General features: G+C 43.3%; 1 protein-coding gene across 4 annotated transcripts in view; it reads left to right on the top strand.

Annotated features, from left to right (window-relative positions):
• Positions 1–14,684: 14,684 nt before the first annotated feature.
• Positions 14,685–18,079, top strand: part of DENND5B (DENN domain containing 5B) — a gene marked incomplete at its 5' end in the record, with an annotated part of 211,739 nt that continues 208,344 nt past the window's right edge. For all 4 annotated transcript variants that reach the window (XM_082665159.1, XM_082665158.1, XM_082665160.1 and 1 more), the window contains one exon: positions 14,685–14,811. In XM_082665159.1, the coding sequence (XP_082521285.1) occupies positions 14,685–14,811 (127 nt within the window). The remainder of the gene's footprint in view (positions 14,812–18,079) is intronic.

Raw genomic sequence — 18,079 nt, 5'->3', positions numbered from 1 at the left:
TCTGACCAGGACTCAGACCCATGTAGCCAGACTCCAGAGTCTTTTACTACTGTACTGTGCAGCCTGGGTAAGGATTCCCTTAGAATTCCATGTTAACAAATAAAGCTACAAAGATCTAATAAATCTAATAAAATATTTCCATATCTAGGTGTATTCTTTTCAATCAAATTGCAGCAAAGACTCCTGTACTCAAAATAATTCATAAGCTTTCTCTTGTTCTTATTCATACAACTCTACATTAGGAAAGATACTGTAATTTGCAATACAGCCAAACCCTTTTAAGAGGATTTACTTGCTCTCCAGCTACCAGATGGTCATAATAATGAAAGGTTAAATGTACTGTGCCTTTGCATGGTGTGCTTGTCAATTTCACTGGTTCGCCCGCCCAACCCCATGAAACACTCCTCCTGGTATTGAAGACCCTATGTAGTCCCTTGAATCTGGGCTAGCCTTGTTGACACTATTAACCAATAGAATATGGCAGAAGTGATGCTGTGCTAGGTCCAAGATTACGACTTGAAAGGGCAGTAGCTTCCACTTTTTGCCGTTGGGAGCCCTGGGCTGCCGTGGAAGAAATCCAATTACCTTGTTGTAGAGACAAATGAAGAGGTCATGTGGCCAGGCAGAAGGAGGCCCCACTGAGCCCAGCCCCCAGTCAATATGCCAGCTGATTGCAGATACCCAAGTGACCACTGGCAAGATCAATAGAAAAATCACATAGCTGAGCCTAGCCAAATTGAACAGTTGTTTTAAATCACTAAGTTTGGGGATAGTTTGTTATGCAGCAATAGATAACTGGAACACCAGATGCCTTTGCCTTTTATTAATGTGCTCATTCCAAAATATTTATTGACTGTCTACCATGTGACAGTTCTAGGAACTGGATATAGTGGTGAAAATTAACAATTAAACAAATAAGTAAACACCTTCTAAGGAAGTTGCTTTCAGGTAGAGATCTGAATGATTAGAAGGAAGCACGTTCTGGAGATGGTGAGGAGATGCAGTCAGAGAGGTAGGCCGGGACTAGATTATGTCTGGGCCCTGGAGGAGTTTGGATTTTATTCTATGTAGAATGGGGAACTATTGGAGAGTTTTACAGAATGGAGTGATATTCTCTAATGTGGTCTCTGAAAAGGATGGCTCTGGCATCTGCGTGGAGTAAAAACTGTAGGAGCACCAGGCAAGATCAGGGAAATTAGGCAATGGCCCAGGCAGTAGGTGAGGATAGCTCAGACTAGGGAAGCGATTCTCAAAGTGTGGTCTTGTCAGCTTAGTGTTTCCTCAAACAGTTAAACATAGAGTTGCTCTATGACCTAGCAGTTCTACTCCTTGGTATATACCCAAGAGAACTGAAAATACATATCCACACAAAAACTTGCACATTAATGTTCATAGCAACATTATTGATAATGGCCAAAAAGTGGAAACAACCCAATTGATGAATAAATAAAATGTAGTACATTCATGTAATGGAATATTATTAAGCTATATGAACAAATGAAGTACTGATACATGCTACATATGAACTTTGAAAATATTATGCTAAGTAAAAGAAGCCAGACAGAAAAGACCAACTAAAGTTCAATTTAACTTTTATCAAGCACCCAGAATTGGCAAATCCATAGAAAAAGAAAGTAGATTAGTGGTTATCACGGGCTGGTATGAGGGGCAATGGGTAAAGACTGCTAATGGAGTGATAAAAATGTCTGGAATTAGATAATGGTGATTATTGCACAACTTTGTAAACATGCTGAAAACTATTGAACTGTCGATCTTTTCGTTTTTTCTTTTTGGCTGTGCCACACAGCTTATAGGATCTTAGTTCCCCGACTGGGGATCGAACCCAGGCTCCCAGCATTGGAAGCGAGATTCTCAACCACTGGACCACCAGTGAATCCCCTGTTGATCTTAAAAAGTATGGTAAGTGAAGTTTATGGTAAGTATAGCTCCATATTTTTAAATGTTAAAAAGTGTTGTCTGGGGAGACCTGGAGATCCCTCTGAGACATTCTAGTGGGTCTGCAGGGTCAAAAGTATTTTCATAATAACACTAAGACATTACTTGCCTTTCTTATTCTCCTTCTTTCATGAGTATACAGTAGAATTTTCCAGACGATGGGCTTCCCTGGTGGCACAGTCCCCAATGAAGGGGACACAGGTTCGATCCCTGGTCCGGGAAGATCCCACATGCCATGGAGCAACTAAGCCCATGTGCCACAACTACTGAGGCTGTGTTCTAGAGCCCTTGAGCCACAACTACTGAGCCCACACACCACAACTACTGAAGCCGGTGCACCTAGAGCCCGTGCTCTGCAACAAGAGAAGCCACCGCAACGAGAAGCCCGCGCACCGCAACCAGAGAAAGCCTGCATGCAGCAATGAACACCCAATACTGCCAAAAATAAATAAATAAAAGAATTTTCCAGAGGGTAGTGACATGTGATATTGCAGCAGATTGAACGCAGAAGTAGATGTGAAAATGCAACCTTTTTTTTTTTTAAAGTCAGACATTAAAGAGATTGGCAAAAAAGTAAAGCAATGCCACTATTCTCTCTAAATTTTGTGAGGAGATATGTCTACTTAGAAAAATATATTATTTATATTAACATGATATGGACTTATTTTTTAATGGGCAAATAAATATTTTAAATTGTTTCAGCTCAGATTTCTAATACTAATGATAAGTATTAATATAACTCACATAAACAAAGGTCTTGGGAGTCCACAATACTAGTTTCCAAGAGTGTGAAGGGACCCTGAGACCAAAAAGGTTGAGGACTGCTGCTGAACTAGAATAATAGCAATGGAGGTAGTACAAAGTGGTTTGAAGGTAGACTCCATTCCTGGGGGTTTAGATGTTAGTAGTAAGAGGAAGAAAAGAGTCAAGAATGGCTTCTGGTTTGGGGCCTAAGCAAATGTGGATGGTGATGCCATGAACCGAAATGGGGAGAACTGTGTGAGGAGGAGGTTTGGTACCGAAAATCAAGTTCTACGTCAGAAATTTAGACGTTTGGACATTGAAAGATCGCCTCCTTTAATACTCCCTCCAATCCAATGAGTTAGATATTACTGTCTCCATTTTACAGGTGAAGACATTATAATTCAGAGTTTGCCTAGAACGCAGGAGATAGATCCTGATCTGAACCAGGTCTGACTCTGAAATCCTGGCTTAGCTCAGTCGCCCTAAACTAAATTCACCTGAACTCCCAAACAGGAGGAAATAATAAAGGGATTTAGGTAAAAAGTGACATTTAATATAGGTAACAACCAGCGTGGTACCCTGTGGAGGCTGCAGTTCCCAGGAGTAGCAACGGCAGGTTTTCTGTGGGATTGCAGAGGGTGAGGGGGACCAGGTGGGCATCAACCATGTCCACTAGGGTGCCGGCAGAGTTGCCAACCAGAGCCCAGGCCTGCTCCACTCAGGGCAGGAGAAGCCAGTGGGCGGGTTGGGGGAGGAGGAGGAGGAGGCGCTAAGGTAAGTTCTCACATTTTAAGAGGAATTTTAACATTTTAACAGAGTGCAACTATAGCAGTGTAAAGCCAGCTGAAAGTGAGCTGTGGTGCTGGGAAGGTGGATGTTAAAATACTTCTCCTCTCATTCCGGGTTCAGAGAAATTGTTTTCAAAAGCAGAGACGTGGGCTTCCCTCGTGGTGCAGTGGTTGAGAGTCCGCCTGCAGATGCAGCGGACACGGATTTGTGCCCCGGTCCGCGAAGATCCCACGTGCCGCGGAGCCGCTGGGCCCGTGAGCCATGGCCGCTGAGCCTGCACGTCCGGAGCCTGTGCTCCGCAACGGGAGAGGCCACAACGGTGAGAAGCCCGCGTACCGCAAAAAAAAAAAAAAAAAAAAAGCAGAGACGTTGGGTTTCCGTTTTGCTGTTTCTTGTCCTGTAAATAATCAACTTGCTTCATTTCTACTCCTCGGATAAAATCAACCACCCAACCAACCAACCTATCACATATGGGAATGTGACTTATAACAGATATTCATTTTAACATAATTTCAACACAATAAAACAATACGTGGAAATACTTAAACTCAAAATTCAAATTCCTGCAACTTCAATCTGAAAAAAAATTTTGTATTACTACTATTATCTAAACTAGGTGACTATCAGTAAGAATTTTAATATTACTTACTGTATATTATTATGATTGTGCCTTTAAAAAAAGAGTCAATCTCTTAGATATACATACTACAGTATTTTCTGGTGAGATGATATTATATCTGACAGTTGATTTCCAATAATCTAGTGCAGTGGGGGTGAGGAGACAGTGGGGTTATAAATGAAACAAGATAGACCACATATCGATAAATGTTGAATCCAGGTAATCAATACATGGGGACTCATTATTCCATTCTTTCTTTCTACTTTGTGTGTTTGGAAATTTCCAGAACAAAAGTTTAAGAAAAGAGTTCAATATTTATCCAATGTTTAGAGACTGTTGCTGTTCAAAAAAAGGACACAGGATACAAGACTGTAAATTGTTTTCTATATTTCACTTGCTTTAGGGTCTTTTTTCTTTAAAGGATTCTGTAAAATTGTACATTTCAAGATGAATATAAAAAGTAGTGTGTATTTATCCATAATTTCCTTTATCACAGCTTCTGGGTGCCTCCTGTACACTTCCAATTATAGCAATGAGAGTAAATAATTCCCCCTAATTTGGTCTTAATGTTCAACTGTTGCCACATTAATTGCTACCTTTGTGTAGCTACTGCCTAGTAATACATCACTAGACAAGACAGACATTTTAGTGTCTAAATTCAGATGTTAACCATGCAAGTTTTTCATTTTTCAGTAATTTACTTGTTTTAGGTGAAAATTTTTAAATTCTGTTTTAACTTAGTTCATTATTGTAATCTGGGCATATTTTGCCTTAGAGGCGTCTCCAGAACTCACTTTTTACCCAACGATGTTGAAAAGGTGGTTCCACAATATTTTAACATTTCTAGCTATAAATTATTTTTACACCCTGAATAAGATACTCCTGCCACCACCACCCCCTCACCACACGTGAAGACGCAACTTGAAGACGGCCGTCTGCAAACCAGGAAGAGGGCTCTCCCCAGACACCCAATCTGCTGGCACTTTGATCTTGGATTTCTCAGCCTTCAGAACTGTGAAAAATAAATTTTTATTATTTAAACCTCCCAGTCTATGATAATTGCAGCCTGAACTAAGACAAGGAGTTTGGTGTTTTATAAGCCTAGATAGCAATTTTGTAAAGTGATAAAAAGTTAAGCAAACTTAACTTTTAACTAAATTTAAGGACAGGACAGCTTAATACAGAAAGTTGAAGTTATGTTATCCATCTCAAACCTTGAAGAAATGGGAGTATAAATTTAAAATGGTTGTTTCATGCTCTTGGTTCTTCACTACTAGATAATGCTCTTTCCTACTCTTAGTTAATAACATGCATATCTAAAATTAAGCCTCTTGTGTTGCCTTGGATTCTGTTACTTTAAATAGGCACCAACCAGATTATAATTTTTACTTGTTTGAAGGTTGTTGGAGTCTGATATTAATTTCTTTCCTGCCAAAAAAATCACAATGGGCAAGCTGGAAGTCAGAAACAATTATTCAGGATAGCACAATTAAATTGGCTTTTCTCCCGGCATCTTTCTTGTTACCTTTACTTATCGCTGGAGTCTGAAGTTCAAGGAAATAGTCATAGGAGAATTCTTTTAAAAAAGTGAGAGAGAGAGAGAGAGGCTATAGTTTTCCTAAAACAGAATAGGTACTTTCCAGAATGTATTCCAAAAAGTATTATGTAATCTAAAATTGCTCCCTAGAAATCATGGAGGGGGTTCTAAGCTTGGAGGATAACAGTTGCTTAGAAGCAACTAAGATGAATAAACATGCTGCAATTTCCTCCTAAGATTTCAAGCCTAATTCAATGATGGGATTATGTCTAAATTGCTAAGCTTAAAATAATTGCCTCACGAATAGTCATATTGATTATGACTGAAAAACACAGAGGATCTGTGTTCTATTTTTAGTTTAAATGTACACTCTTTGTTGAGGAAGCTGAGGGATGCATTTACAGTTTTCTGAAAGAATAAACTGTGATGTGTGGATGTGAGGAAAGAGAAAACAGTTCTTGACCTCCATAAGCTCTCAGCTGCACAAGTTGGAAAGAAAAGATTTATATATCTGAATTAGTTAATATTGCAAGACTAAATTGTGTGGGACTAATTACAAGTGCCTCTGAATTCAGGGTGGGAGAGAATTGATGAGTGAGATTTCTGTGATTTAAAGGAAGTATTAGAAAAATTGTATATGAAGTCTGGCACTGAGAACTCAGGTTTACGTTCTGGCATGTGGTAAGGGTCTAAAGATGTTGGGTCCAAAACACGCCCAAATCAAGATCCGTAGTTTTATTTAGCTGGCTCTTCAATTCAGTGCTTTCAGCTGTGAGGTTTATAGTTGAAACTGAAGAAGGTCACACATTGATAACACGAAATCGAGTTCATCACTGAATAGCCAAATTAAGTGGTTTTGATGATTGAAGATTATACACACATAAACATTATACTTTGCTACATTTCGACATTTATAGTTACTTATATTCTTGAGACTATTTTGGATCTCATTATGTGCAACACTGTATATCTATAGGACGCATTGACATATCACTAGAACACTGCCTGGCATACAGTAGGCACTCAATAAGAATTGTTGAATAATGAATGAATTGTCAACATTCATACTCCTTTATGCATGCATGTGTATATATGCATATATGAATATATCTATAGTCATTCAAATTGATCTTAAGAATAAGTCAATAAAAGAGTTACAAGTTTGAGTTATTTATGAAAATAATCATGATTCACAATGTTGACAATCTTTTCTCACAGAAAAATACACATACACACTTAAAAAGGAAAGGTTTTGAATTACAAAACTGCAACAGATGCCTGTTGTAAAATTTTTTAACAATTTATAAATTTCATATTTGAGATATGAAAAATAAAAAGTGGAAGCTTTTCATATTTTCTAAGCACAAACATAAGTATAGAGTTTCTTTTTAACACAGGATCATACTCTATATTTTTCTTTCTTGATTTGATATATTTTATATATTCAACCATATAGTAGATAATTTTTTTTCTATCCGTGCATCCTTCTTTCTTACATTACACCACATAGATATACCATAATTTATATAACCATTTCCTTTCGGTAGAAATAAGATTGTCTCCATTTTTTTAATACCATGAACAATGTTTCAGGTCATATCACTGCACACATATCCTTTGCTTGTGTATTTTTGTAGGAGAGATTCTGAGAAGCAGAATTGATGAAACAAAAGGTAGGAGTGTTCTAAATTTTGATGGAAAATCTGTATTTTAATCACTACTCTTATATTCTCAATCTTGGTTTAGAGAAGGAACCCATCCAACCAAGGAAACTGTCCTTTACAGCAGACTGTTAAGATTTCTTCCTCATCCTATGGTCCCTGATTCTCAGGTGGAGCCTGCCCTAGCTGCCTGAGATTCTAGTGGCATATTGTTGTTACCTCCTTGAGAAGAGATAGCACTGGGGCTTTTTCCAGAATATGGAATTATATATTCTTTCCTTTTAGATTTAGAATATGTATAATTTTATTTTTAACTGGGAGGGAACTTACAGATCGATCCCCTTATTTGGGGGGCATACTTTTAGTTGCTAGTAAAAGAAAATAACTCAAACTGGCTGAAACAATAAAAGGAATGTATTGGCTCACATTAACTGACAAATCCCAGATATTGACCTGGCTTCTTGTGTGATTTGATCCGGAGTTCATGATATAATCTGCTTTTCAGAGTTCCTCTAGTCTCTGCCCTGTTCTGTATGTTGCCTTCATCCTTGGCCTGGCTTTCCTGGTAGGGCTACCAGCAATTCTGTATACTTCCTCATTTACATCCAAGACGAGAAGAGGGTGTTCCTTCCTCCAGTTATCAAATGAAAGTTCTGAACCTCACACTAAGTAGACCAGCTTAGGACAATTGTCCATCTTCAAATCATTAACCCTTAAAGGGACATAGGTTCACAAAGCCTCACCCTAGAGCTAGCAGTAAGGCCAATCCCACCCAAACAACATCAAGGCTAAACAATGAAGGGAGGGGAATGGATTCTGATTAAACAAACACTCCTTAGGGAGGAACTTCCTTTCCTCTTGCCTCTTTTCCATAAGGAGGGACTTCTACTACGGTAACACTCATGGCCCCTCCTTTGCCCCTTGCTTACTATTCTCTTGAATGATGGATAGCAAAGTCTGACATTCATGGTCCTCATTTCTCTGCTGGTTGGAGCTAATCTAATTAAAGGTTGTAAGCATTGAAGATTCAGCTATTTTCTTTCCACCTGGAGCTTATGTGGGGCAACAATACTAGGGTAAATGTAGATGTTCTGCAGTCTCAAATGTTCCCTTCTGTGTGCCGTGCCAGGGTCTGGCTTGGGGGAAGATTTCTGAACACAAAATGTAATCTATCAACAATTGAAAAAATAAGTTTATGATATTTTAAATATAGTCTGCTATTGTTTCAAGAAGTAGATAAGGTACAATTAGTTTTTATAGGTTTATGTATTTATAGTTATAAAAAATCTTGAAAACATATACAGAGTTACAGCTTCTCTTCACGTCTTTTCAATTGGGGTTGGGTGGATGTGTAGAGAGGTATTTATACCTTTTAGCCTGGGGTAGCCAGAAGGTTTTGCTTAATCCTTCCTATCAATATTCTCCAGGCCAAATCACACTTACATATATGCTCTTTTGGCTGCAAGGGGCAGAATCCCAATTTAAATTACCTTAGGCAAAAAAAAGTCAAATTCATGATAACATTAGAGGATGCTTGCTCCATTTGTGTCCTCTGTCCTGAGCGTCATCCTCATTCTTCTCTCTTGCTGCAGATTATCTTTCTTCCCATAACAGAAACATGACCACTGGTATCTCCTGAGTTTCTCAGCTTACAATGCTGGCCACCTGCAGAGAGACCACCTCAACTCTCTAGGTTTCAAGTCCAAGACCAATGAGAAATTGCTTATTGGCCCAGCTTGGGCCACAAGGCTTCTTCTAGACCAATCAATTGTTTTGAGAGGAGGGAGAGATGTGCGTGCGTGTGTGTGTGTGTGTGTGTGTGTGTGTGTGTGTATGTGTGTGTGTCTGTGAGATGTTGTATCACATCATTGTATCGATAGCTCCTAAGAGAGCAATTTGGTTGGAATGAAAGGAACAGGGTTCTCAGAAGAAGGAGGCGGTCCTGAGAAAATAATTACACATAAATCTACTATAGTATTATTGGAAAAAAGAGAAAGAATAGGACTAGATGATGAATAGGAACTAATGTTTGGTATTTTATATGAGGTAAAGGGAGAAAAGAAGGTCTAGAGATTTCATTGAGAAAGTAAGGAAACATTCATGTGAAACTTTTTTTTTTAACATCTTTATTGGAGTATAATTGCTTTACAATGGTGTGTTAGTTTGTGCTTTATAATGAAGTGAATCGGCTATACATATATCACCATATCTCCTCCCTCTTGCGTCTCCCTATTTTTTTTAATTAGGATTTTTTTAAAAAAATTTTATTTATTTTTGGCTGCGTTGGTCTTCATTGCTGTGCGTGGGCTTTCTCTAGTTGTAGTGAGTGGGGGTCTACTCTTTGTTGTGGTGCATGGGCTCCTCATTGTGGTGGCTTCTCTTGTTGCGGAGCATGGGCTCTAGACGTGTGGTCTTCAGTAGTTGTGGCTCGCGGGCTCTAGAACGCAGGCTCAGTAGTTGTGGTGCTCCGGTTTAATTGCTCCGCGGCATGTGGGATCTTCCCAGACCAGGGATCAAACCCATGTCCCCTGCATTTGCAGGCGGATTCTTAAGCACTGCGCCACCAGGGAAGTCCCCATGTGAAATTTTAGATAGTACAGACATACTCAAAATGTTGACAAATGTTATGCCTTATTACTTTCAAATACTTCAGTAAAAAACAGATGAAACAAAATGGCAAAATGTTAATATTAAAACTAGGTGATGGGTATATATGTGCTCATTATCCTAGTCTTTCTGTATGTTTGAAAAATGTTCATTTCAAAAGAAAAAAATAATCAAATTCCGAAGTGGATCTCTGAAAAGAAGTCATAAGCAGCACAGAGGGGAAAGATTAGTCAACTCAAGTAAGGAGATGTCATAGACTTATCAACATCAGAGCTGAAAGGGCCTTAAGATATCCTACAATCCAGTCTTTTAGGCTTTGTTCCTGTCCTGCCACTAACAATGTGTGTTTGGGTAAGTCACGAAAATTCTGTGGAACTTAGACATTTTTATTTGTAAAGTGAGAGGGCTGGCTTAGCTGATTTCAAATATTCTGTGTTAAACTCACTCAAAACTAGCTAAGACTAGGGACTTCCCTGGTGGCACAGTGGTTAAAAATCCACCTGCTAATGCAGGGGACATGGCTTCGAGCCCTGGTCCGGGAAGATCCCACATGCGGCAGAGCAGCTAAACCTGAGAGCCACAAATACTGAAGCCCCTAGATCCTGAGTTCCACAACAAGAGAAGCCTGCGCACCACAATGAAGAGTAGGCCCTGTTCACTGCAACTAGAGAGAAAGCCCACACACAGCAACGAAGACCCAACACAGCCAAAAATAAATAAATACATAAATTTATTAAAAGAAATCATTAGCTAAGACTAGCTCTCAGGTATCAGTAAGACTTTAAGAAAGTGAGTCACCCCCATTTGCCTGGCATTGAAGGCTCTTCATGCTCTGGCTCCAACTGAACTATTGTCCTCTATGCACTTTTATACCCCAGTCATTTCCTCTGTGCCTGGAACGTCTTCCTTCCCATCTCTACCTGATGAACTCCTATTCCTCTTATAAGGCCACCTCAAATATTACCACTTTCTTGATGTCCTAGTGGATTCCTTAATAAGATTTGACCTCTGCTCACTAAATCCTACATCACTTTTTGAACTTGTCCTGTGGAATATACAACATTTTACTTTTTATTATCTCTTTTTGGTATTTTAATTATTATTATTAATTTTTTGCGGTACGTGGGCCTCTCACTGCTGTGGCCTCTCCCGTTGCGGAGCACAGGTTCTGGACGCGCACGCTCAGCGGCCATGGCTCACGGGCCCAGCCGCTCCGAGGCATGTGGGATCTTCCCGGAACGGGGTACGAACCCGTGTCCCCTTCATCGGCAGGCGGACTCTCAACCACTGCGCTACCAGGGAAGCCCAGTATTTTAATTATTTTTGAAAAATATTTTCCTTCCTGCTAGACTCTAGACTCCTGAAGAAGAGGGATTGTGTTTTATTTAGTTTCATATTCTCAAAGCATTAGCATAATGACTTACATAAAAGAGATTTTTTATAAACTTGGACCCATTGTATACAGTAGAAACAGATTTATGCAAAATCGCGAGATGGCTGTTTTGCTACCAAACTCTTATTGGCATAAACTGACACTTTTTCTGAAACTAATGATGAGGGAATATGGTTATTGATTTTCCAAATAACTTTTCATTGTGATAAGATTTTCCCAGAAAGCTAAAACCCTGGCAGAAGAAAATGTCACTCAAGAAAACGTCACTCACAAAAGAAAATCTTTTGTTGGAATTGTGATTATTTGGCATGTTTTGTGCTATGTAGAGGTTAAAGCTGGGATTGTTTTCTCCATTGCAGGTTCCCAGTCAGGCAGCATATGTACAAGCAGAATGCAAGTCCATGCTCTAAGTATTTGATCAATGATCTGCTGTCTCTGAAGGACTCTCTGGTAAAAACTCCAATGGAGGGCATCACTTATGCTTGGAGAGGCTCAGCCATGCCAGGGTCTGCTGCCTGCAGGAAGCACAGGAATGAGGAATTGACTGAGCACGGCTAACCTGGTGGCATATCATGTGGTGACTCTGACTACTAGTAAAATGTGGTCCAATGAACATCTGGGACTCTGAATAGTTACTTTAGCAATCCCATCTCTCTTGGTTGTGAGTATGTGTGGATGACATGGTGGAAATGAAGGACGGTACCGACAGAGGTTGTCTTAGCATGGGAATAGGGATATGATCTCTCCCCTCAACACAACTTAAATATTTTGTAAAATTTAAGTCATTTTTGTTCACTTAGCTAATTTATTTCTATGTCATTATTTTGGAGGAAAACATGTATGCAATGATATATAGTTAATTCTTGGTTATCCTTTCAGCTTTTTTCTTTTTTGTTTTTTGGTTCGCGGGCCCCTCACTGCTGTGGCCCCTCCCGCCACGGGGCACAGGCTCCGGACGCACAGGCCGAGCGGCCACGGCTCACGGGCCCAGCCGCTCCGCGGCATGTGGGATCCTCCCGGACCGGGGCATGAACCCGCGTCCCCCGCATCGGCAGGCGGACTCCCAACCACTGTGCCACCAGGGAAGCCCTCAGCTTTGTTTAATTGCAGCTTAATGCAGAATATACCTACACATTGTCATTCTGAAGTGATAATTAGAACATATCCAGTTATCTTCAAATTAGAGTTTAATCTTGTAATGTGTGACAATTCTCTTGAAAGCCTTAGGGGCGATTTTAGAGATTTTGTCTATTTTGATGAAATTTATATATCATAATTGAATGCATAACATTTGAAAAGTAACTGACTTATGAGTTTGTAAGCCCTGCATTACAAACTCATAAGTCAGTTACTTTTCAAATGAACAAAAAGTGACATATCCCTTGGCTAGTGCAAACAGTAAATTAGTTTTCTATTGTGCTTTGTTTTATTAGTCTAGAATCTAACAAACAATCTGTAAGGATCTACCAGCAAAGACAGGAGAAACATACACAACCTGTCATTCCCTCCCCCCACCATTAGTGAAATTGTTTTACATATTTCAGTACTCTGTATATGAGAAACAGCAATCATTGTATAATAGCAAATTAGCATATGTTCATAAATATGTCACAGATATTACAGTTTCTGTATTTTCCTAGTAGCATCAACAACTTGTTACTACCTAGATAACCACCCTTCTTTCATTCATTCTATAAACATAAATTGAAGGACTACGTGGACCAGGGTTCTGATAGATACTAGAAATAGGAATAGCAGGATGGTGACTCCTGCTGTGTGGAGCTTACAACCCAGATGAGCAGACAGACACAGAAAAAGTCATTATAAGCGTTTTGAGGGAAAAGTGCAGGGTGCAACAGGAGCTAATGGTGCGTTTCCCAGGCTGTGGCTCATTCTGATTTTTTGATTCTTCTTACCCTTCAAACTTGGAGAGAAAGTGAGGGTACAAGCTACAGTAATTGATGGTATGCATGCATACATATCTTCCAGGAAGAACATTATTCAGTCAAATAATTGAGGTTCGTCCTCTCAGTCCACCTCCCTGGAAGGTTTGCTTTTGTGTCTAGCAGCGTTGTTCACGATGCACACCCACACGCCCCCCCCCCCCCCGCCCCGCTCCCTTATCCCCAAATCCCGAAGGAAGAGAGTACGGAGTGGTGTGGAAGGGATGACACTGTGGAGTGGGATGGATTCAGTTTTTCACCTTTCAAGAGAGGAAGAACTGACTGGTGAGCTCGTTCTGAATAATGTGAAGTCAGAGGAAAGTGCAGGGTAAGAGAGCCATAGTCTTGCGAAGAGCAGAGTTCAGGGTCTAATTCCTGTTGCTTTATCAGCCGCTGATTGTACCTGCTGGGAGAGCTGATAATATCAAATGAGTACAGAGCTGAGGAACTGGAGCGCCTTGGCTACTTTACACTGACCTGGAAAATGTCAGGATAAATTACGGAGTGGGTCGAGGAGGGGAAGTTGGTAATTGAAGTCCTTTTAGAAGTCTCAAAGCTTTGTGGATATTGAGTATTGTTCCCCCCCTGCCCCCTTCACCATTGAGCTGGCACCAATTCAGTGAGGAAGGATGGCTTGTGAATGGGGCTGAGGGCTGGGAGAAGGATTCAAAGACTAGGATCTTAAAATGAGATTGGCATCTGCACTTGTCACAGTTTAAAACATGATGGTCCAGATCGTTGTGGGAAATGATTTCAGAGCGCCGTTAACCTTTCCCAAAGCTGCATTTCTTTTTTTAAAAAATCAGGATAGGTAGCATCCCGTTTAGAAAGCATAATCCTGCTCTGCGGCTTTGCCTCTTGCGGGCAGGTGGAGGCCAGGAGCCGCGTGTGTGGGGTCGCCCCCGCGTCGCAGCCCCCGCCGGCGGGCGGGCACGAATCCCGCCAGCCCTGGGCTCTCCCTCCGAGCCCGCTGCACGCGCGCGCACACACACGGCCGAAACGCGCGCTCCCGCCCCTCGCGAGCGCGCCCTCCTCTCCGCGCCCCCGCCCCACGCGCCGGTCCTCCGCGCCCCCGCGCTCCCACAGCCCGAGCGCCGGCTCAGCTGACCCGCGGGCGCCAGACGCCGTGGCTCCCAGCTCGCGAGTGCAGCTGCGGCGGCGCGGGCCTCTCACGGCGACACTCCCCCCCCCGCGCGCCCCTCCCCCACCCCGCACCGGGATCCAGACCGATTGCGCGCGAGCTCGCGGCCCCTTCCCCGGCGCTGAGCGAGGAGCCAAGCTGCGGTGACGAGCGGCGGCTGCGCGGCCATGGGCGCGCCCGGGTCGCCCTAGGGCGGGCGCGCGGAGACCAAAGCCCGAGCGGCAGTCTCGGCCGCGAGCCCTCTCGGGAGGCGGCGGTGGCGGCGGCGGCGGCAGCAGGAGCAGCGCAGCCGGGATGAGCGGGAGCGGCGCGGCGCCTGGCCCGGGCTCGGGCTCCTCCCCGGCCGCTTGCCGTTTCGCGCACTACTTCGTGCTGTGCGGGATCGACGCGGACAGCGGCCTGGAGCCCGACGAGCTGGCGGGTAAGGCCGGGCTGCGGTGGCGCGGGGGTCCCTTTAGGGACGCGGGGGGTGCTGCGGGGACGCTTGGGAGGCGGCGTGCGGGCTCCAGACAAAGTCAGCTCCCGGCGGCGCCCGCTCTCTGGCCGGCAGGGCTCTCGGGCGGCGATTAATGACATTGTTATTTATTCCGCGTGCAGGGTGCGCTGCTGAGCCCGCGGGCGCCCGCCGGGGGCTTTTGCCTGACGGGCGCGGGGTTAGGAATAACGGGTGCGGGGGCAGTGTCGGGGTCGGCCCCGAGGGCACGGCCCCAGCCCGGCGCGCCGGCCCCCTCGCCCGCAGCTGCCCGCGGAGGCGGCTGGTGAGTCACCGGGCGCATTAACTCCAGGCCTCTCTGTGCTCCTGCGGCTCCCGCCCCCTACCCTCCACCCTCCGCCCCGGCTGCGAAGTTTCAGCCTCGGCACGTGACGTGGCGCCCCGGCCCCCTCGGGGAGGGGAGTTGGAGGCCGCGGCGTTCGCGCCCACCCAGGTGGCGGTGGCCCGTGGGGCGAGCACCGGGCGGGAGGCTGGTTGTACTTCATCCCTGACTGTTCCCGGTCTGCGCCGCCTCACGCCTCGGGTTCTGCGATGACCGTCGAGTCACCTTTTGGAATCCTGTCGGTTTGGCAGTGTCACCGGAGCTGGCGACGATCTTTGAACGCTCGGGTCCCGGCACGACGCTTTGTTGACACCGCTTATACTGTTCCGAGTTTAAGTAGTTGGATATTTCCCCTCAGTTGGGTGCACCGAGTGTTGCCGCCTGGGTTTTCCTGGAGGGGCATTGGCCCGTCCTCTTGACTCAGTTGGTGGCGCAGTGCAGGACTGAGCTGGGGAACCGACGCTGGGAAGGGGGGCTATTAAAGGATGGTGGTGGAGGAGCCGGGGGTGAGTGCACAGTGTCTGGAGGAGGCCGGGGAGAAAAGGCTGATTTCATTTTTCATGCCTGTGTCTTTCTGCTTGCCTTCTTGGGATCTGAATCTGGATTTTTTTTTTTTTTTAATGGGTGAGATAAGTGACATCTACCGCTTGAACTTTATCTGTGTCAGTGTTAAACACTTAGGTCATAGCCTTTCAGAGCAGCTTCTTTTGGACATAGCATTCTTGATTGCACCAGTGTGTATTTTTCTTTTCTTTTCCTTTTTGGAGGGGCGGACTGGGAAGAATGTATTAAATAATAAACAATAGTAAACAAAACTGTTCAGCCTTAAGATACAATACCCAAGTGACCTCTTAACCTAAGTGAATATCTTAAGTCGATTTCGCAGCAAAACATTTTCAACAAAAACTATGTCTAGTTTTACTTAATTTTATTTTTTGAAAAGAGAGAGGAGTACCAGGTCTTCTCTATGTGTAATTATATATTCATGTTGTTTCTTCAGTTAAGATTTCATGTACATATTAAGAATGGCTTTGTTAAGGGTTATGGAGTTAGAAAAAAATGTTTGCAGAGGAATTTGGAGAGATTCCTCTTTTGGGATTGGTGAAGGGATTATTTTATGTTTCTAGAATCCCTTTTCCCCTAAACATCTCCCTAAGCATTTGTGGCACTGAGGCTCTTGGAGACCTTCTGTCAGTGGCGACTGATGACTGGAAAAAGCCTGTATTTTTTTCTTCATCAAGTCTGTATGCCTAGTAAAGCTAAAACAACACCTGTAAGTGTGGCCTGGGACTCTTTAGGCATAGTGCAAATGGCTTTAACAAAATTAAACAGTAAAAAAACTTTTAATGCTTTTTTTTAAGGCACAAACTGGCTTCTCCTTTTGCAGTACTATTGAGTGAGTGTGGGTGTTGTTTGAGATTTCTGCCCCTCATAATACTTGGTGTTTTGAGGTAACAATTTTGTCTGATAATATTTTCATTCGTTCATTCAGCAAATAGTTTTGAAAGCCTTTAGGTGTAGATTGTGTTCTAGGCCCTGGGCTCAGCTGTAATCAAAGCAGTCAAAAAATTCCTGCCATCATAGAACTTACATTCTAGCATGACGAAATAATAAAAATATATAGTTTGTCAGAGGTTAATAAGTGCTATGAGGAAAAATAAAGCAGGGAAATGATGGTAGGGCAGTGCCAGCAGAATGGTGAGACTTGTGGGGTCGTAACGATTTTAAATAAGATGGTTAGGGAAGGCCTCACTGATAAGGTGATATTTGAACAGAACCCTAAAGGAGGTGAGGAAGCAAGCCATGTGGATTGTCTCAGGGAACAGCATTGTAGGCAGAGGAAACAGCACGTGCAAAGACCTGAGGTGGAAGGATGCCTAGTTTTGCAGGTAACAGCAAGGAGGCCAGTGTGGTTGATACTGAGTAAGAGGGAGGTTAGTAGATATGATCATTGAGAAGGGGTAGGGGAGATTCTGTAGGGCCTCATAGACAGACTTCTACTCTGAGGTGGAAAACCATCTCACTGGGTTTTGAGCAGTGTAATGAGATCTGATGTACCTTCTGAAAAGATGGCTGTGGCTACCATGTTGACTGGAGTATATCAGGGGCAAGGATAGAGATGGACCAGTTAGGAGGCTCTTTTTCACTGTTGGAGGTGAGAGTTGTTGGTGTCTTGGACCAGGGCAGTAGCCGTGAAGTGGTTAGAAGCTGGATATATTTTGAAGGGAGAGTCAGCAGGACTTGCTGATGAATTGAGTATGGTATTCATACTCAAAGAAAGTGATCAGAGATGACTCCAGGGTTTTCTGCCTAAGCAATTATAAGCACCTTTATTTACTAAAATTGGAAGACTGATGGAGAAGCTGGCTGGAGAAGATTAGTTTAGCTTTGGACATGTTAAGTTTGAGGTTCCCGTTAGACATTCAAATGGAGATACCAAGTAGGCAGGACATATTTCAGGGGTCTGAATTTATTTTTAGATATGAATCGAAAGCCATGAAATTGGGTGACATCACCCAGGGAGTGGGTGTAGATAGAAAAGAGGATTGAGTCCTGGAGACATTCCAACATTCAGAGGTGAGGGGAAAACAACCAAGGAGGTTAAGAAATGTGACCAGTGAAGGGCTTCCCTGGTGGCGCAGTGGCTGAGAGTCCACCTGCCGATGCAGGGGACACGGGTTCGTGCCCTGGTCCGCGAAGATCCCACATACCGCGGAGCGGCTGGGCCCGTGAGCCATGGCCGCTGAGCCTGCGTGTCCGGAGCCTGTGCTCCACAACGGGAGAGGCCACAGCAGTGAGAGGCCCCCCCGCCCCGCCAAAAAAAAAAAAAAAGAAATGTGACCAGTGAGAGGAGAGGAAACAAGAGAATGTAGT

Source organism: Grampus griseus (assembly GCF_964374135.1).
Source record: "Grampus griseus genome assembly, chromosome: 11".
In the NCBI taxonomy this organism is placed as follows: domain Eukaryota; kingdom Metazoa; phylum Chordata; class Mammalia; order Artiodactyla; family Delphinidae; genus Grampus; species Grampus griseus.
Note: the sequence above shows the minus strand (reverse complement) of the source record. Positions and strands in the feature narration are given on the sequence as shown.